The 21,542-nt window shown below is 38.6% G+C and overlaps 1 protein-coding gene and 1 long non-coding RNA gene across 2 annotated transcripts in view; one reads left to right on the top strand and one right to left on the bottom strand.

The window, feature by feature from the left end:
• The window catches only part of MAMDC2 (MAM domain containing 2), a 93,240-nt gene that overhangs the window by 49,407 nt on the left and 22,291 nt on the right, over positions 1–21,542 (top strand). Inside the window, exons 5-6 of the mRNA XM_008570048.1 lie at positions 13,310–13,403; positions 15,051–15,203. Coding sequence (XP_008568270.1) covers positions 13,310–13,403; positions 15,051–15,203 — 247 coding nt within the window. The remainder of the gene's footprint in view (positions 1–13,309; positions 13,404–15,050; positions 15,204–21,542) is intronic.
• LOC103588384 lies at positions 1,250–1,666 on the bottom strand. Its single transcript, XR_550310.1, has 2 exons — positions 1,557–1,666; positions 1,250–1,465 (listed from the first exon to the last, which is right to left on the bottom strand). It is a non-coding gene; the product is annotated as an uncharacterized LOC103588384 (long non-coding RNA).

Raw genomic sequence — 21,542 nt, 5'->3', positions numbered from 1 at the left:
GACCTGAACCCTTGACTTTGGCATTGTAACACTGCGCTATAAACCAATACAGTTTCTCACTCTCTACCTTCCTCCTTCCTCCTCCAATACTCCCTCAAAGGGTTTATCAACAGCAAAGCATTTCTCATTGATCTTGCTGCAAGAATCATTACACCTACGAATATCCCACACTTCTCTCAAAGTCTATGTCAAGTGCCCCTTCCCCTTTGAATCTTTTGTAAGTCATTAACTTGTGTTTTACTTGTTGGAATGAAATTTGTGTAGTAAAAGAGCCCTAGGTCAGGATATGAAGACCTGTCCTAAGTCTTGACTCTGGCATCAACTATGTAAGTCAGAATGTCACATCACCTCTCTATGAAATAAGGACATGTTTTAAGGTGACCTCTAAGTCTCTTCTACCTCCTGTTATATTTTTAGGCATCTTAATGGCAGGAACTATGACTTAATATTGTGCAGCACTGTTCTTGAGGATAGTTTTCTGTATTTATTTCTTCTCACAAAAAAACTTTTCCTTTTAGAAAAAAGAAAAGTTGAAATTTAAGTCTGTGATTCAGATTTCCACTTTAAAAGTGTTCCTTTTCACTGTTCCCTTAAATGATGAAAATGTGACTAAATGTGAAAATCTAGGGTTCCGAAATCTTTAAAGGCAACGCTTAGAAACTTGATCAAATAGAAGAGCAAGTCTAGAAAGGTTCTGAAGAGATTTGTAAATTGGTGGCTATTTAATAACAAGACTTCCTGGGCCGGCCCGGTGGTGCACTGGAGAGTGCACCGCTTGGGAGCGTGGCGACGCTCCCGCTGAGGGTTCGGATCCCATGTGTAGACCGGTTCCTGCTCACTGGTTGAGCGTGGTGCGGGCGCAACACCGAGGGTTGCGATCCCATTGCCGGTCCCCGGTACAGGCGCGACACTGAGGGTTGCGATCCCGTTACCGGTCAGTAAAAAAGACAAAAAAGGAAAAAATAAAAAAATAACAAGACTTCCTGCTTTAAAGGGATTAAGGAACCAGAAAACCAATGTGTAGACAAGGTACCTAAGAGGAGATGAATTTCCTATCACAGTTCATGATGTCTGGGAACATTTCACGAGGACTGCTCCAGGATATTAATGTCCTAGCATTATTGAAGCGGGGCAGCTGAGTGCAAAGTAGAAATAGCAAGATCATTAGTTACTGACAAGATAATCAACATATTATAGACCAGATTTGGATGGTTCTGTATACAGAACAAGGAAAATTATACTGTCAATATAAGTGGAATAAGTTTTAATGTCAAATTGAATAGAGGGCCTAAGTATGGAAAAGGAGCCTACTCTTGAGTTTTTCAAGCTGAACTCAGCATCAGTTGTCAGTGCAGGAATTCGACGTTCTTTAAGTATGAGGAAGGCAGGGTTGAGCTACTCTCATTTTTCTTCTGTTTCATTTTCTTTCAGGTATTTGTTGAGGGCTTCTGTGTTTCATGTCAACCTATGGGAAAATTATTGGGAAGACTGATTAGCACAACTGGTAGCTGCTAACACATAGCTTTCATGAACATAGTGTTTATGTCAGTGCATACTTTCATGACTTTCCTGAGTAACTGATTTCATGGAATATTGCTGGATTGGTCCATTCGTCCTCCCAGCACCAAGGAGATATCTGAAAATACAGAATAGGCATTCTTTCCCTGTAGTTTTACTAATAAGCTTAACTAAACAAACATTTATTCCAAAGTTTGTTTATGAAACTGAAAACACTACCTCCCCTTCACACTTCCAAATTTCTATCTTTTTTTTTTTTTCCTTTTTGTCTTTTTCCGTGTCCAGCAACGGATCGCAACCCTCAGTGTCGCGCCTGTACCAGACTGGGACCGGCAACGGGATCGCAGCCCTCGGTGTTGCTCCCGCACCTCGCTCAGCCAGTGAGCGGCCGGTCTGTATGTGGGATCCGAACCCTCGGCGGGAGCGCCACCGCACTCCCAAGCGGCGCACTGTAGCAGTGCGCCACCGGGCCGGCCCCCAAATTTCTATCTTGTGAATGTTTTGCAGCCTACAATGGCTGCATTTTTAGGAATCTTTTCCCAAGTTCTGGATGATGCAGCATGATTTTTTTTTTTTTTTGGTGCTCACATTGAGATTCTCTGGGGATACTCTGGTTTTTTGAGCTCACAAACCAGGTAAGTATTTGCTGGCTTCTGTAGCTACAAGCTCAGTTCGTGCAATTGGAAATTGACAATTCACACATTAGTAAAGACTCTAATTTCACCAGAGAAAAGATATCTTACTTCCTTTTGCATAGATGTCCCCATCTTTTTCTCCCTCTCTTGTGTGTCCTTCTCTGGATATTTTCTGCTCTATCTTTTCAGTATCCATGTATCAGTCCCATTTCTGTTGCTTATAACAAAATACCTGGAACTGAGCAATGGATAAGAAAATGAAATTTATTGCTTACAGTTTTGGAGGCTGGGAAGTCCAAAGTCAAGAGAACACATCTGGTGGTGGCAACAGTGACCCAGTTGTCTCACATGGCAGAAATGGTAGAGCAGAAAGAGAGGGAGAGAGCTTCTCATTTGCTTTCCTTTTTAAAGCCCTCAGAACCATGCCCCTGACCACCATTATTAATTCATTCACTACAGCAGGGTCCTACAATGTAATCACTTCACCTTTCAATTACCATAATAGGATTAATACCTTCAACAGATATATTGGGGATTTAAGATTCAATGAGGTTGAGCGGGCATGTAGTCTTCAGCATTCCATCCCTGACCCCCCAAAACTCATGTACTTTTCACATATAAATACATTCATTTTGTCCCCAAAGTCTTAACTTGTTTCAACTCAAAAGGACAAAGTTCTGTGTCCCATCTGTGAAATCAAAACAAGTTATCTACTTCCACGATACCATGTTGGGACATAGAGTACATATTCCCACTCAAAAAGGAAGAAATAGGCCAAAAGAAAGGGATAACAGGCATGAAACAAGTCTGAAACCTGGCAGGGCAGCCATTAAATCTGAAAGCTGGCAAATCATGTACTTTGACTCCATGTGTGGCATTCTCTGCACATTGGTGTGGGGGTTGGGTCCCCAAATCCTCTGACAGCTCTGCTTCAATGGCTTTCCTGGTCTGAGGCCACACTTCAGCTCTCCCAGGCTAGTGTTCCACTCTGGTAACTCCACAGGTCTGGGGTCCCCTTGGTGGTACCACTCTCATGCCTCTACTAGGCATGGTGCTGATGGGGTTTCTCTACTGCAACTCCGATCCCATGTTTCCACTTGGCATTGCTCTAGTGAAGGCTCTATACTTTGAATTTGCCCCATTGACAGATCTCTTCCTGGGCCCCCAGGCTTTTCCATACGTCTGTTGAAATTGGAGTAGAGGATCCCAAGCCTCCATAGCTCTGGCACTCTGTGGGCCTAGAGACCTAATACTACATGGATGCTGTCAAGACTTCCAGCTTATATTTTCCAAAGCTGTGTGTTCAGCCACACTTGGGGCTAATTTAGCCACAGCTATAGCAATCAAAGCAGCTGGGGTGCTGGCGTGGGAAGCAGCATCCCCAGGTGGCCCTGGGCAGTGAGCCCATGGAGGGAGCCTCGACCCTGTTCCCCAAGACCATTCTGTCTCCCTAGGCCTCTGGGACTGTAGCGGAAGATGCAGCCTCCAAGATCTCTGAAATGCCTTCAAGGTCTTTTTTTTTTTTTTTTTTTCCCCTCTTTTGATAACCCCTTTCTTCTGTACTCATCTCCTTAGCAAATGGTCACTGGGATGCACCCTTGCATTTTCCTCATGAAAATGCTCTCTGCTTCTCTACCACATGGCGAGGCTTCACATTTTCTAAATCTTTACTCTCTTCTTCCCTTTTAAATTCTGGCTTTATGTCATGCTTTTGCCATCATAACTCAGCATAGGCTGTTGCAGGTATCCATGCAACTTCCTTAATGCTTTGCTGCTTAGAATTTTTTTTTCCTCTAAATACCGTAGATCAGCACCTTGAAGTTCCATATTCCATAAAACTTTGGGGCATGAACAGGATGCAGGCAAGTTCCTTGCAGTTCATAGCAAGGGTGATCTTTGCCCCAGTTTCCAATAAGTCCCTTCTCATTTACATCTGAGATCTTCTCATAATGGCCTTTACTGTCCACATTTCTATCAGCATTCTGGTCGTCACCACTTAATCAGTATCTAAGATGTTCCAAACTTTCCCTAGTTTTCTAGTCTTCTAAACTCCCACCAGCATCTAGGCTTTTTCTAGCCTGCTCCTCCAAATTCTTCCAGCCTCTGCTCAACACCCAGTTCCAAAGCCCCTTCCACATTTTCAAGTATTTGTTATAAGCAACATTTCATTTCTCTGGTACCAATTTTCTGTATTAGTCCATTTCTGTTGCTTATAACAAAATATGCCGAACTGGGTAATTTGTAAGAGAATGAAATTTATTTCTTACAGTTTAGGAGGCTGTGAAATCCAAGGTCCAGGGAACACATCTGGTGAGGGCTTCTTCTAGGTGGGAACTCTCTGCAGTGATCCAGGGTATCATATGGCAAAAAATGGCAGAGCAAAGAGAGAGAGAGTAAGCTCCTCAAAGGCTCTACTTTTTAAAGCCCTCATACCCATGCCCCTGACCACCATTATTAATCCATTCACTATGGCATGGTCCTGCAATCCAATCACCTCTTCAAGGCTCCACCTTTCAATTACCATAACGGGATTTCCCACCCTCAAAAGTTACAGGGGGGATTTAAGCTTCGGTGAGGTTGGGGGTGGGGCATCCAGACTATAGCAACCCATATCTAATAGTAGTCTCTCCCCAGCTCATCCACAATACACTTCCCTGTGGTGTCTCCCACACACCACTGTGTTCTGTTTATTATCAGGTTACATGTATACAACACTCAAGAGCAAGCTATCATTTGTGGCCCTCCTATTTCATCTCAGTCTTCAAACCAAGATATTTGGTTCTCCCTTCATTTTGTTCTCCAAATAAGGACTGCCTAATAAACAAATCTGAAAGGCAGATGTCAAGCCAGAAAAGAAAGTTTGCAACTTACATGATGGTCTCAATACATTTAATATAAATGTATGTTTACTCTAATAAATTAATAAGCTAAAGGTAAACTGAGCAATAGGAAAGTGGGTAGGATATATACAGGCCAATCAAAAAAAGAATTACAACTGGAAAATAAATGCACAAATATACTAAACCTTATTTTTAATCAAAGAAATTTGAGATATAATAAAATATATTTGTCTATCGAATGAATAAAATATTTTTAAAATGTAATACCCTGGAGTGTGATATTTGCACTAATAGCTGTATTTATATATTCCATTTTTCCATAAACTTTTTGAAGTACTCTCGTATCTATGTATGTACATAAAAAATATATATTTATATATATTAAAAATAATATATTATGTATATTAAAAATAAATCTTTCACATTAGACTCCAAAATATATTAACATATATATACACACATTTTATACACATATAGACAAATATAAAATATATATAAAGTTAAAATTTTATTTTTAGTTGATAATTGAATATATATTCAAATATGCATCTATGTATATATACATATATTCGCATATGAATTATATAAATATATACAAAATATATATTATATATTATAGTATATTAATATTATATTAAATATAAATAAAAATATATCAAAATAATAAAATAATGTAAATTATTATAAAAATTAAATTATTATAAAAATACAAATATATAAAACATATGAATATTATATATATATATATATGTATAAAATACATGTGTATATGTGTGCTGTGTCCTCATTATTAGGGTGTGGAATCACATTCGAAAACACTAAAAATCATACCATCTTACCTTTGTCTAATGTTCATTTTTTCAGAGGCTTTTCATGGTTATTTTCCACTTGGATATTTATCATTAATTGTGTGGGATTAGTCATCTGTGTCCCAGGATGAAAAGAAAAGGAACTTTGGAGTCAGACAGACTTTGCTCCCAAAATCAAGGGAAGGAAGTGAAAACGGGTGCAAATGAAAATCAGCTTGTAGGTGTGGACGTGGGGAGTCTTGGGACTCTTTCCTAAGGGCCTAAATTTCCAGTGTGGAGGAGGAGGAAATGTCATCGGCTGAGGAGAGAAGGACCCCTCTGGGGGAGGGAAGAGCTGCTGTGAGGAAGAGGAGAGGTGGTGACGAACCGGTTCAGCACTAGCCGGTGCTGAAATTCAGCCCAATCTACCTACGAGTCAGGCTCTGGTGCCGGGTTACCAAAAACTATAAACAGATGTGAGGCAAAATGACAGGAGGCTGGCTGTCAACACAGGTCAAATGTACGTTTGGTCCAGTGCTATTAATTGGCGGCTTTCAAGACCATGCCTTTCAGAATCATGTTTTAAAATGCCTAAAGCAAAACGGAGCAAGTGAGCAGGATGGGATAATGAAATATGCTCTACCAGGGACCGGGAAAGGGAATTTCCCTCCCGGGTCTGCAGCTGGCTATTGCGTGAGCTCGTACTAAGGCAGGGCAGAACAGGGACACGCCCCAGGAAGCTGCTCGTAAACACTCAGACTGGATCGGCCAGCGCCTGCACACTAAGCGGAACAGGAGGGGCAGGGGACAGCCATTAGGGGCTTGCAGGCGGGACGGACAAGGACAAGGTGGGGGCGGGGGTGCATGCGTTTCTCGCTCGCAGAGAAGTCAGCGCACTCCTTTGGAGGTACCTTCGCTTGGTAATAAAGGCCTATTATGTTCCATTTCTCTGTCCTTCTCTTCCTTTCCTTCATCGGTCCCATGAAAGATTCTTCTTTCATGGATAAACCAAGAGCCTTGGATCTGCTGCCCGGTAACAATATCACAGGCTATCTGGGCCTTTTTCTCATTCTAAATGATGGCTGATTCTGAGGTCTCCTCTGGAATCTCCTCTCCCCTGACAGTAGGAAAAAGATACAAAAATAGTTCAGATTTCTGAAATCCATGAGTTGAGAGATTTGGATGTTTACCACCCAAATAGCAATGAAAAAATTCCGCTGTAAGGCTGTATTCCATCACAGTGTGCCCTCTACCCCAAACCTGAAGGCTCCCATGCGCAGGAGGACTGTCACACTGGGAAAGCTGGAAGCTAGTTAATCTTTGTTGCTTGTCAAAGCCAAAAGTTGAATTAAATCAGATGGATCTCTTAAAAGAGAAAAAAACAGGACAGATGGGTCTTTTAAGAATAAGTGTCGGTCAGCTAAAGACATTTAAAAACACATTGACATTCTCCCCTTTGTGGGATATGCAGACCAAATATAGTATCTGCAAGAGGCATGCTATTACTATTTAGTCACTATTTCCTAAAACATGGCCAGGTTCTAAAAATGCTAAAATCTCACACTCACTTTTCTAGATAAAGCTCTACTCAGCCTGTCTTTAGAGATTTGTGAAAATTCCATCCTTTTGCCAAGTATCTTAGTATTGGAGTTTTTGTTTTGTTTTGTTTTATGTTTTTGTATTTTAAAAATTCTATTACAACTTATTGTCAAACAGTTAAATGAATGCAATTACATTATATAGTATATCCTGCACTTGTGTCAATAGCATTTAATGAAGGGCTCTGGAATTTCACTGACTGGATTATAGTAATTTTGTGAATAATTATTTCACCAACTCTGTAGTCTCTGTATCCAAATTTATCTGTGCAAATGATTTCAAAGGATTTTAACCTCATCAGAAGAAGAGTTAAACTTAACCCAGAAACCACCTGGTAAATTATTGAGGTCCACCACTTATAACAAGAATTTAATTAGGTTCAATTTGTGAACATGGGTAATTTATGGTATTGTTGGCCTGAGACTGAAATGTTTCTGAGGATAGAAGCCCGTTTTTGGAAACTGTCATTCACATGCTAATTACAGGCTTAAATAGGGCTATTCAATTGGTAAAGTAGGTGGTGGATTAACCCGACAGCCTGGCCCACTATGTCTATCAAGCAGGCCATGGAAACTACTTTAAAAGGCAGTGAAAAGCCAGTTAATTCAGTGTTGAGCTCTTAAATACAAACAATCTTTTTTTAACTGCACAACAAAGATTTTATTATATTTCATGACTCCTACAAAGCTTGATTTCTTCCTTCCCCTGGCAAAATCCTATTCATTGTGTTGGGTAAACTATGACACTTCATAAAGTGAAAATCAGTAACCCTAATTCTTTTAAAACCCAACCTGATTTGGTTTGAGCAAATAAATTCCCGACATACCTGTTTCTCTACTTTTTCTTTCCTGAGAACTTTAACCAGGAACTTTTCTGGACTTTTACACGCCTACGGGCAGTCTGCCCCCTTTGATCAACAGCTTTGTGGCTGGGTTTCTAACCAGACCCTCCCCTTCTCCCCTACATCCCCCAAGAAAATTTGAGAAGATACTACAAGGAAAGTTTGCTCAGTTGCCTTTTGGGTTCTGCCACCTGTCGTTATTGTTTCTAGAGAGTAGATGATTCCTTTTTGAAAGAGAGAAAAATGAAAACAAATAGGAGATTCTATTGCCCTTTGACAATTGCAGTATTCTGAAACGAGGAACTGAACAGTAAAGCCCTGATAATCTAGGGGATGATTATTCAATTTGAGTATTAGTCCATCTCCCTTGCATTTCTGCTTCTTTACCTTTTGTTTCCAGGGCTTGAGCATATTTCATTGCTTGCTAGAACCACCACCTGGAAATGTGCAGAGGAAAACTAGCTCAATCTAGTTCATTTTTAAAACTTAAATAACTGTCATGTTCTGAGTGGGGAGGATAAATAAGCTGAAATTAACAGTGAATCCAAAAATGAGGCAGCAGATCTGAAATTGCCTAGCACAAGGACTGCACATAACAAGAAGTAAGTGAGGTTTTATGATCCACGCAACAGTTTTCTACTGCTCTTGACCGGTGGTTCTCAGCCAGAGATTTTATCTCCCCAAGGGACATACGACAACATTTGGAGACATTTTTGATTGTCACAATTTGGGAAAGATACTGGCATCTAGTGGGTAGAGGCCAGGGATACTGCTACAAATCCTATAATGCACTTGCACAGGGCAGTCCCCTACGACAAAGAATTATCTGGCACAAAATATCAAAAGTGCTGAGGTTAAAACACTTGTTGCAGGTAAAAGAACATGTACAAAGTCTATTTTTAGTATGATTATGAGCAAGTAAAGTAATATTGTTGATCCTTACTTGACTATATTTAAAATTATTTGTTTGCAAATATGTTTATATAGCTCTCCATTCACTGCCTATTTATGTTTTCAAAATTAGTCTAGGTAGGTCAACAATGAATATTCTCCATCAAAACAAAAATTTTGAAATAGTACCAGTCCCTAAGATTTATACAAATTTAATTTGCTCCTAGCTTATAAGAAGTTTGCATAAAATTAGGAACACCTGTCTTAGGGATAGCATTTTACTTGATCCGTCCTTCTCTCTCCTCTTAAATAGATACTAACATGCATTTAAGCTAAGACTTTTTCCCCAGTCTTTACAGATGTTCCATTTGCTTTGAAATACTGCCTGAAATGAAATAAGCACTGGTTTTAAAAAGATCTATGAACAAACGTGAGGTTAATCCCCTCAAAAATTTAGACAATGGGTGATTTCCTTCTTGTCACATCTTAACTGGACCCAGAGGGAGACTTCTTAAGAACAGGCCAAGATGTTTGGCTTCTGCTTTGTCCTTTCTCAACCAGGCCCAGTCATCAGCTTGCCCAGTCACCAGCTACCCTAAAATAACCTCTTCACCTCAAGTAGCCTGAAAAATGTAAAATGGCGGCCCCCAAATAGAAACTGACATTATGAGCATTATTAATATCCAGATGGAAAAACCAAACAAGCTGATCTTGTCGTGTTTCTTTTGTATGTTGGAATGCTGTCGGACAACTGCTAAACAAATTTAAGGCTTCAGGCCATAGTTTGAATCTAGTTGCAGCTGACTGACTTTGTGGACCTTTTATCAGACAGAACGTCATATAGTCTGGCTACTGTTTTAAGTGTGGGAGAAGCTCAAAGATAGGAACAACCTAGTGGCCTGCTGTTGCCCTAAATATCTTTAACATTTCCTTCAACCCCCTGTGGCAGTTCACAAACTGGACTGCCCAGAAGGAGCCAGGGAGGTCTGTCCAGTAGAACTTTCTGCAGTGAGGAAATGTTACACATCTGCTGTGTTTGATTCAGTTAGTCACTAGCTATATGGCAGTTGAGCACTTTGACATGTGGCTAATGTGACTAAATAAATGCCTTTTTAATTTTACATTATTTTAATTTAAATAGACACACGTGCTTAGTGGCTTCCATAATAGAGAATGCCAATCTAAGAGACACTCACTCATTTTTCCACATCTTAATTATAGATATCCCTTCTTCATTTTTAAATATAAATGTAATAAAATTATAGAATGCTTAAAAAGTAGGAGGAAATTCTGTTTAATACCCATAAGTTCATAAGCCTAACATTATTGTTATAAATTTGGTAAAATTTCCAGGCTTTTCCTACATATTTTTAAATGAGTTAGATATGATTTGGTCTCATTTAACCAGCTTTTTTCACTTAACATTATGGGAGGAATATATTTCTGTACTACTGAGTAATATTCACAAGCTATCAGATCTAATGATGACTTGTTCTTAGATTGTTGTATTACAGTTTATTTCCTCTATTTTTGAAATTTTGGGTTGTTTCATCTGTTTGCTTGCTTGCTTGCCTGCTTGGTTTTATGGTCATTATAAAATAATGCTATAGTAAACATATAAAAATGTGTTAATATTTCTCTTATTTAGAATACACTACCATGGGGCCGGCCCGGTGGCGCACTGCTACAGTGCCCCGCTTGGGAAGCGCGGCGGCGCTCCCGCCGAGGGTTCGGATCCCATATACAGACCGGCCGCTCACTGGCTGAGCAAGGTGTGGGAGCAACACCGTGGGTTGCGATCCCATTGCCGGTCCCCGTCCGGTACGGGCGCGACACTGAGGGTTGCGATCCGTTGCCTGTCACGAAAAAAGACTAAAAGGAAAAAAAAAAAAAAAAAAAGAATACACTACCATGACAATGTTTCAGTTTTACACAGATAATGATTTACGTGATGAATCATCTCACTACCACATACTTATTTTGAAAAAGTGCTTTTTCACTATTGATGGATCTTGGATGTGACTGGCACCATTGTGCACACAATAAGCACAAAATAGTTGCTGGCCTTGTCTTCCACTCCAGCACCAAATCTCTCCCTCCTTCCCTTTATGAGAAGCCTCATGACTTCTGCAAAACAGAAACCCTTTTGTTTCTGGAAGGGCGCAGTTCTCCGCCCTGGTCACATAGCTTCAGCATTAGCATAATGCCCCTCCTTGATGGTATCAGCCAGCCCTTGGTGCACTATATAAGCTCTCTCACCCCAACACCTGGTGCTGTCCATTTTGAGGGCAGCCCCTGACTGCCCGCCACTTTGAGCACAGCCTGGCAGATTTTCTTTTCCTTTAATAAATCTTGATATCCGGCATCTCAACTCACTTTCTTTCAACTATGTGTGTGGAAAATAGACTTTAAAGTTGCCAAAAGGAAAGAAAGCCAAGACTTTTCTCTCTGCAGCACAATTAATTCAGTAAATTATGAGACAGATGAATATTCCTTCCCATATAACAGTGAAAATTGCTAATAAAATGTAGCTGCATTCAGGGCTGATGACATAGACCTTTGCTTTGAGAATGGGGAATAAGTCCCAGGCATAAACCCTGCAAGTAAAATATTTTACAAATTCAGATAGTCACTAGAATCTATAAAGATGAGAAAATTAACAGAGGTAAAAAATAAAATAAAATAATTAAAAACCCACCCTGTTTTGTTCTGTTCTTTGTAAATATACATATTTATACATTGTTACATCTCCAAACTATCCTTTTTATAACTCAAAGCAATATGAGTATAGCGCAAGTAAATCTTCACACATCTTACAATTAGTAATTATTGTGAAGATTTTGGCTTAAGATATTTTATATTTTGCATAATGGTAAGCTGTCACATAATTTAAAATTTTCTTTTTAAATAAATTCTATATTCTAGTAAATCTGATCATCAAAGAGCAAAGGGATTCTACTGATAACACAAATGAATGTAAGACATATTCTGAATATTAGAACCTAAAAATATAAAATGTTCTCTTTATTCACAAGTTGGGTTTTAACTTCTTTTATATCATCCTTTGTCTTTGAGTTGAGATTTGTAATTGAGAGTTTGAACATGGACTTTATGAGCTTGTGCTAATTACACATTAGGCTATCCATGAGAAATAGCTTTGTAAACAGCAAGTTCAGTGAAAATCTAATATAAATGTTTTTAAAAGTATTCTTTGCTCATCCTATATATATAAAAAATAGCTTTTAAACTTGGCCTAATGGGAAGAAATCCAAGACTTTTCTCTCTCTCTGACACAACGAATTTAATAATTTATGGTACAGATTTTTTTTCCTTCACAACAATGAAAATGTTTCGATTGATAAAATAACTGTGTTTAGGGCCTTTATTAGTGATATCAGCAAAAGACATAGATCTTTGTCTTTGGAAATGGAATGTACATCTCCAGATGGCAAATCGCTGGGACTTTGTTCACAACATGAATGAGGCACGTTGCCAGAAAGTCATTTCCTAAAAATCAATAGTGTTTGTACTGGAAATACTTCAAAAAATGTTTCAAAACTCTTTAACTCTGTATGTACTTTGTGGATCATCTGGGAAAAATATTTAAAACCTGATGGACTTTTCTCTGTCACCCAGTTAACCTCTTGCTTCCCTCATTGTTATCATCAATTCTTTAAAGAATGCCACTAATTTTAGCATTACTATACACAATACATCATTATGAAATTGCCTGTGGTCAAAAACATAATATAAATGGGCCGGCCCGGTGGTGCACTCGGTAGAGGGCGGCGCTCCCGCCGAGGGTTTGGATCCCATATGGAGACCAGTCCACTCACTGGTTGAGCGCGGTGCGGATGCGACACCGAGGGTTGCAATCCCGTTACCGGTCACGAAAAAAGAAAAAAGGAAAAAAAAAAAACCATAATATAAGTAATTCCAGGGTTATATATAAATACCCATTCTTTAAGCCACTGTGTTCTGTTATTCTTATCAGACAATGAAATGGTGTTTGTAGTTTGCTTATGCACACCTGCTGTGCCAGGTCAATCCCAGATTGTTTTGAGGGGTCTTTAAAAAGTTCATGGAAAGATAAGTATTACTTTTAATTCCATTTTTCTATAAACTTTTAAAGTACTCTCATTAGAGTTTCCAATGTTCTGTTAACAGAATTCATAGCTTTATTTTTATGAATTGCAGGTGGTTTTCATGAGCCTATGCAAAAGTTTTTGGGACTGTGGGCTTGTAGCCCTGGATGACATTACAATACAATTGGGAAGCTGCTCATCTCCAGGTAAGAGGGCATTTATTTCAGCTCTCTTTGTCTCTCTGGACTATACATGACACTTTGTTTCTCTAAGAGCCACATGCATTTAATCTGTGCTAGTCCATTCCTTGTCTTTCTTGACAGAAGTGCCTCTCTGCAGAGCTGTGTAGTCGGCTTTGGAATGTAGAAGTGATGACTCAAATGTAATGTGTATCTTTGTACATGTGACTTAACTTCTTTATGCTCATTTGTAAGGGAGATAGTAATACATAGACATTCCCAGGCGTAGAACCTGGCATAAAACAGTGCTTTAAAAAACAAATATTTTCTTTTATAATTACTATTGTTATTATTATTGTCATTGTCTTACATGAATACAGATGTTCAAGCTATACTAATAAAATTCTTATTTCACAGAGGCTTGTTAAAAATACAATTTTAAAATTTTAATAAAATATTTTCTGAGCAAATTAAATGACAGTGGAACAATAGAATAAGCATTGATGATAGTGACAAAATTAACTGGTGGTTGCTAGCTGTGTGTTACCCTATGTCTAAGGAGAAAATGGTGCATACCTCAACCCAGATCATTGGTTTGTACCCACTAATTACCATTGCATCCTAAATAATGGAGTATCTATTTTTTAACAAACAGGTATATTGCGGTGTCAATCACTGGAGAATAATCTCCATGTTTATTTAATTAAAAGACAGTTTGTTTTTGGTCCCTTGACTTACAAAGCAATACAGGGACAACAAAGTTAAAAATCAGGCACAGAAGAGGGAATGAGTCTTCATTAGCCAGTACTGTATGCAGAACAAAATGAAGTAAAATAATTATCACACTAGAGACATAAAAGGCAGGCAATTTATTAGAAAAATTTGCTAAGAATCTGGATGTGAAGAGGTACAGTCAAGTTCAGCCAAAAGAAAAGTCCCCAGTAAGTTGGGAGCTAGCACCATTCTAAGAATAATAATTATTAAAGTTATTGAAGATAGCATTCAAAGACATAAATGTTTGCCTTTGGAAATGGAAAATAAGGCACAACAAGTTCTAATATTTATTTTACTAATAATTACTGAGAACTTTGTGTTCTAAATGTATTACATACATTATCTCATTTAATCCTCACAAACTCATTAAGTAGGTATCATTAATATTCCCATATCACAAGTAAGAATACTTGAGACACAGAGACATTAAGTCATTTTCTCCACACAGCTATGCCTCCAGAAGTACATTTAATTCTCTCACATTCTCGCCCTCCTCCAAAGCAACTACAGGGTTATTATGAGAATACTCTTTATTCACCCTGGTTTTCTGAAGAAAGTTCTTGTACTATGCAATTTTATTATTTTCCATATTTTCATAAAGGCAATATACCTCCAATTTTCAGAGCTTTGTAAGCTCATTCACATCAAAGTATCCCAGTATTTTAGCTCTAGATTCGATTGTTCTCTGCCTCTGTGGCAGGACCCAAGGTGGAGTGCAGGCTCGAGCTGGAGGCAAGCGCTTGGCATGGGTGGGCGGCCGGTGGGGGCTGCCTCTGCATATGCATGGCATATGGCCAGATGACACCCATACATGCAGAGCGGGGCTGTCGACAGCCATGGAATACATGCATAGTCATTGAAAGTGTCTCAGCAATTGTAATTCCTGCTATTTCCTTGCAGAAAGACTTCTACCTGCACCTGGAGAGTGCACTTTCGAACAAGGTGAATGTGCATTTACTCAGGAGAAAAGGAACAGGAGCAGCTGGCACAGGAGAAGGGGAGAAACTCCCACCTCCTACACAGGACCAAAGGGAGATCACACTACTGGGGTAGGTGAGTTATGCCACATGGTGCTGTTTCCTAAGGAAACCCTCTAAGATACCATTCTAGGGGTCGTTTACCGCATTTTGAAATGTGCAAATTTATGTCTTGTGTCTAGAATGAACTACCCATGTGATTCTACACAGGATAATTCAATATGTGCACAGAAAACCATTCTTTCTGTTTATTACATTGCTCATGCATGTTGCTGCAAAGAGAATCTAAAAGGGCTTACAAAGATATGCACACAAAGATAATTTAATTAGAAGTAGGTTTAAAAATAAGAGAGAGAGGGACAAAACTAATCTAACCTGGAGCCAGGACTGAGGCCTACATATAAAATATACCGGCACACAGGGGAGGAGGCATACATGTTTGATTCCAAGCTTTCTAGTAGCTGAAACAAAGATGTGAAACTCATCTGTGAAATGCGATTCACAGTATCCTCAGGATAAAAACAGAGCAGTCCACTCGGGGTATAGGCAATAAGGGGATGCATTTTCTGTAGAAAATGTACAAACTATAATAAAAGACTAAAGCTGATCTGCTTATCATCACCATGTGTCAGCAATTGTAAATGATGTCAGTGATGCAATGTGTCCTGTGGAGTGGGACTTCCTCATTAACATTCCCAATTCATTTGATATATCTATTAGATAAAAGCACAACATTTGATCCAGAGAAGCAGAACTACCCCTGATACTAAGCTCATAGAGATATTTCCTCAAGGATCCAGGTAGAAAAACCATTATTATAGTAAATATGACGGTGAGTTGCATAGTGCTGTTTTTCATGGCCTACCTCCAGAAAAACCTATGAAATACCACCACAGAGCAACCGAAAGTCACCTGTTTTTTGAATTGGCTACACTTGGTCAGGTGCAATCATGAATTGCTTTATTTTTTCTTTCCATCACCCTCTTCAAACATACTGTAAAGATTCTCTCTTCTTCACCCCTTGGCAAACCCCTTAGTATCCCAGTCCTGTTGGAGTATTAGAGCAGCTATATTTTCAGGTATGTTAAAAAGTCCAGTTTAAATCAAAACTTCCATTTCTTGTTCAATTGAATCTTCTCTCTTTCCCTTAGCTTGGGCCTGACTCATACTTTGGGGATGGTAAAGGAGGAAACTATCTATTCTTTCATTTTCTTTGTTTCACCTCTTGCCCTGCGTCTCATCTTCAGGATCCTTTAGTCGGAGTGGATGGAAGAGGGATTAAAAGAAAATACCTTTAAAAATATTTGACACTATTTTAAATTCTGTCTTGGATGTTAAATGTCTTTTGTTAAGACAGATATTAAATGCTGGCACTTTGTAGAGCCTCAACATCTTTCCATTTCTGGCAATATGCTCTCTGGCTAACCTGTGACCACCACCTTTCCCCTTAGTACTTGTACTATGGAGATACAACCCACACAGATTTTCTGCTTGGGATCTTCATGGAAGTTTCAGCTTGGGTTCTTTCAAGAGCACTTGGTCCCAGCCACCTTCCTAGTGGGTGTCCGTTTGGCCTCAGATACTAATGCACTCTTGCCTGACTAAGAAGGTGTGCAATTTGGTTTTACTGCTGTCCTCTCTTTTCTTTTTGCTGCTTCAGCAGATTGTGAGACAGTGTTGCTTCAGTAAATGATGCTGTGGAAGAGACTCAGCATTGGCCCAAAGGTAGACCAGACGTTCACTTTCAGCATTGAGTGGAGGAGTCTAAGTGAGCTCTAAAAATCTAAAAGGCTATATCTGGAAAAATATCAAGAAGTTAAAAAGATAACTAGAAAGACCTATATACGTTAGGATTATTTGGATGGTTTGTAACAAAAAACAGAACTCAAACTGACTTAAGTTAAAAGCAAATCCTTATTGGACTTTGTAACAGAACAAGACCAGTTTGGTCTTGATTATAGCCGTCCTAGTGGGTATGAGGTATTATCTCATTGTGTAATGCCTGCTTTGTCTGATACAAGGATATTTCAAAAAGTTCGTGGAAAAATAGAACTAAATGGTAATACAAATCTTTTCATGAACTTTTGAAGTATTCTGATATTATGATAGCCACTCCAATTCTTTCTCGGAAACTGCATAAAATGGTCTATTTTTTTCCAACCTTTTACTTCAAACTGTTTGTTTCTTGAATCTAAAGTGTGTCTCTTGGAGACAGCATATAGTTGGGTCAGACTTCAATTCATTCCACCAGTCTCTACTGTTTGATTAGAGTGTTTAGTCCATTTATAGTTAACATAATTACTGATAAGGTAGAATTTATGTCTGCATTTTGCTATTTGTTCCTGTATGTATTATGTGTTATTACTATTGTTGTTCCTTTATTCCTGCATTTCTGCCTTCTTTCATATTCAGTGGCTACTTTCTAATACAACATTTTAATCCTCATGCTGTTTATTTTACTATATACTTTTCTTAGTGGTTCCCCTAGGGATTACAATTAACATCTTAAACAAGACAATCTAGTTCATATTAATGTTAATGTCATAGTGTCCAAAAACTTTGCTTCATTCCATCCTCCCTCCTTTGTACTGTTATTGCCATGCACGTGACATCCTTATGCATTATAAGCCCATAGGCACAGTTTTATAATTAATGCTTCATGAATTTGTCTTTTAAATCAGATAAAAGAAAAGAGAAACAAAAACACACTTATTCTGTCTTTTAGATTTACCTATGTAGTTATCTTTATCAGTGCTCTTTATTTCTTCGTGTGGATTTGAGTTACTCTCTAGTGTCCTTTTCTTTCAGCTGTCCCTTAGTGGCTGGTGATAAATTCAGTTCTTGTTCATATGGGAATGTGTTAAATTCTCCTTTGATTTCACAGGGTAGTTTTCCTAGACACAGAATTCTTGGTTTTTTTTCACTGTATTTGATTTTTTTTTTTCTTTCTCTACATTTTAATATGTTGTCTCACTGCATTCTGGCCTCCATGGTCTCTGATGAGGAGTCAGCTGTTAATCTTAATGAGGATCCCTCGTATATGATGAGTCACTTTTCTCTTGCTTTCAAGATTCTGTCTTTGTCTTTGTCCTGCAACAGTTCACTGTGATTTTTCTAAGTGTTTCTCTCCTTGAAATTATCCTGTTTGGAGTTCTTTGACTTTCTCAGATGTAGAGATTAACATTTTACATCAAGTTTGGAAAGGTTTTGGCCATTATTTTTTCAAATGTTTTTTCTCCCCTTTTCCTGTTCTCTCCCTTTCTGGGATTCCAGAAAGGTACACTTTCTTGGTACACTTGATGATGTCCCACAGGTCTCCGAGGCTCTTTGCATTTTTCTTTATTTTTATTTGTTTCTGTTCCTCTAATTAGAAACCCTCATTTTACCCGTCTTCAAGTCCAGTGACTCTTTCTTCTGCCAGTTTCGGTCTGCTGCTTACCAACTCTCATACATTTTTCATTTCAACTATTTTACTTTTCAAATCTATAATTTCTAGTTAGTATTTTTGAAAACAATTGCTAGTACTTTTAATGATACTCTCTATTCAGTGAGACATTATTCTCATACTTTCCTTTAATAATTGAAACATGGCCTTAATTCTTTAAACATATTTATAATAGTTGACTTAAAGTCTTTGTCTGGTAAATCCAGTGTTTGGACTCAGAGACAGTTTTTATTGACTGCTTTTTATCCTATATATGGGCCATAGTTTTCTGGGTGTTTTGTGTGTCTCATGATTTTTGTTGAAAACTAGATATTTTAAATAATATGATGTGGCAGCTTTCTTCCTCCCCAGGGATTTTTGTTGTTTGTACTTGTTTTGTTGTTGTTATTATTGTTGCTTAATTTTTTAGGGACTTTCCTGAACTAATTCTGTAGAGTCTATATTCTTTGTTCTGTATGGCCACTGAAGAATCTGTTCTGTTAGCTTAATGGTCGACTAATTATCGAACAGAGATTCTCCTTAAATGCCTTCAACCAATACACCTCCCAGCCCTTGCCAAGAGGCTGTGTGTTTTTGTTGGGGATGTTTTTTCAATGCTTCAGCAGGCAGTTTACAACTTTGCCTTAACCTTTATAATTCTTGCTCATGCAGAGCTGCAAGGTCAGCCAGAGATGATAGATTAGGACTTTCTCAGTCCTCTCTGGGTATATGCACAGCTTTGCATGTGTGTGACTTTCCAGATTGCCAGTAGTGTGCTGGAGCTTTCCAAAGCCCCCTATAGACATCCCATCCCCCAATTGTTTTTCTTTTAAATTTTTGGTCAGCCTTTTGTTAGCTGCAATTGTTAATGCTACCGCAGACAATTGCAATGTTAAACATTGTTTAACTGATTATTTTTGACAAATGCCTTAGGGATGAGGCTGTTTGTACAGAGTACGGTTTACCTAAATCAGGTTAAATAAAGACAAGCCTTGAGAATGGAGCTTTTCAGTGAGCTGCCGAATAGGTCAAATAAAGTCAATTCTCTAAGGATGGGGCTTTTGAGGAGCTCCAAATCTGTTCTGCCCCTTTCAGTCACTGATAGGCTACTGCTTTTCACAGATACCTTAGTTGTAAAGCTCTTAGCTTTCAAGTCTATTGCACAGTAAGAGAGATGAGAAGGAGTTTGGGCAAGTGAAAAGGTTACTGTGCTTAGCAAGATTCAGTCATTTCCCTTGAATAAACACTTTTGCATTGTTGTAAGCTTCTAGTTAATTTCTAGAGTTCTAGAAAAGTTGATTTTGACGTTTCTTGCCAGTGTTCTCATTGCTTTTATGGAGAAGCAGACTTCCAGAGGTTCTTACTCCACCATTCCAACAGCTCCGTATTCCTCCCCCACCTCTGCATTTGTTGGCTTTTCAAGAGATTTGAGTTCTTTGGTGAAATTCTCCATCTCGTCACTGATTCTCTTTAACATATAATTAAATGCTCATATCATTAAATTATTAATTATGGTATTTTACAGTCCTTGTGTGATAACTCCATATGTGGGTCACCTTCGGTATGTTTCTATTGTCTCTTCTCCCCAGCTCCCCCTCCCGCACCTCCCCCATCTTTTGATCCTGTTTTCTTGAAATGTCTGGTAAATTTGACTGAATACTGAAAATAGTCAATGAAGAATTATGGAACCCTAGAATGATAGTGTTTTCCTCCAGAGAGGATTCGACGTATTCTCAACTAGACAGAGCAGAGCAGGTCACCTAGTCCAGTCATAACTGAGCTGACTTGAGGTCGTGTTGTAGTTTTGTTTTGCTGGTCTACCTCTTGTTCTCCTCTACACCTGTGGTATATTCTCCAAAAATGTACCCTGGGGTTTAATTAGGGGTCCTTCTCCTTAGTATGTCCTGAACTTCAATTTTTGTCTCTTCAGCTGGTAAGATTGCTGAAAACTCCACTTTGTTTTACATTTGGCTTCTTGACCTCTTGCTCTCTGCAAGTTAAGAGTTTGGCAAATGCCTCAATGGAAGATGGCCAAGTGATGGGCTCACTTTTTTGTGCTTCTCTCTTATAAAACTTGGAAGCTCCCTGACAGTTTCAAAACAGGTTTTCTTTAAACATTTTTCCATATTTTTCTAATATTTCTCAGCAGAGTGTAGATCTGCTATATGTTACTTGATAGGGAATGGTATTTCATTTTTAGCATCATTTATTTAGGAACATGATTATTATACTCAAAATTTGAGGGCATTTGTGCCTTTCTTCTGCACCATAAGCCAACCAATCATAATGTTTTTAATGAGATCTTTGTGTCTCTGTCCTCTCACAACAGTATTCTTTTGTTGATATTTTCTGACCATTGTACCCAAGGTCTTTCTGTATCTAAGATAATGTTATTTCACAGTGTTCTATTCTTTGGCACAGGGGAGGAGGAGAAGGAGGAGAGTATTAAAATTTACATTTATACTGCCTTTGGCTTTAAACTGCCTGAGAGACTATGTCATTTTCGACTTCTACGCTATGTCTTTTTCTACTTCTTTCCCTGTGGAACTCTCCATCTTGAGTAATGACTATTGGGGACAACTAATTAAGTTTAAAAAAATTATTCGGTGATACTTGTTAAAAAACACAATAAGGCAGACTTTATTCAAGGCCACTGTGATAGGTATAGGGACCGCTGCAATGGGATTTTGCAAGTAGGGTAGAGAAATTGGGTTCAACTTTGAATATAGCATGGACAAGTGGGAATTTATAGTCAAGGAGTTGGGTGGGGGGTCAGTGGATGGAAAATTATTAAAAGGTACCATCAAGGATAAGGGAGATTCTAGCAAAACCAACCTGGAGACAGGCCAGGCTGATTAGACATAACCTGGAGGATGGTTAAGGATGAGGGACCTGATCAGATATTGAGGGTGAGGGTTTTTTGCTAAACTGACTTATCAGGGTCCTTGCTAAAACTGGATTTTATAAGAAGTGCAAAGATGGGCCTAGGAG

This window comes from Galeopterus variegatus, unplaced genomic scaffold, assembly GCF_000696425.1.
Source record: "Galeopterus variegatus unplaced genomic scaffold, G_variegatus-3.0.2 Scaffold565, whole genome shotgun sequence".
Taxonomy (NCBI): domain Eukaryota; kingdom Metazoa; phylum Chordata; class Mammalia; order Dermoptera; family Cynocephalidae; genus Galeopterus; species Galeopterus variegatus.
This window is presented reverse-complemented; position numbering and strand designations above follow the sequence as displayed.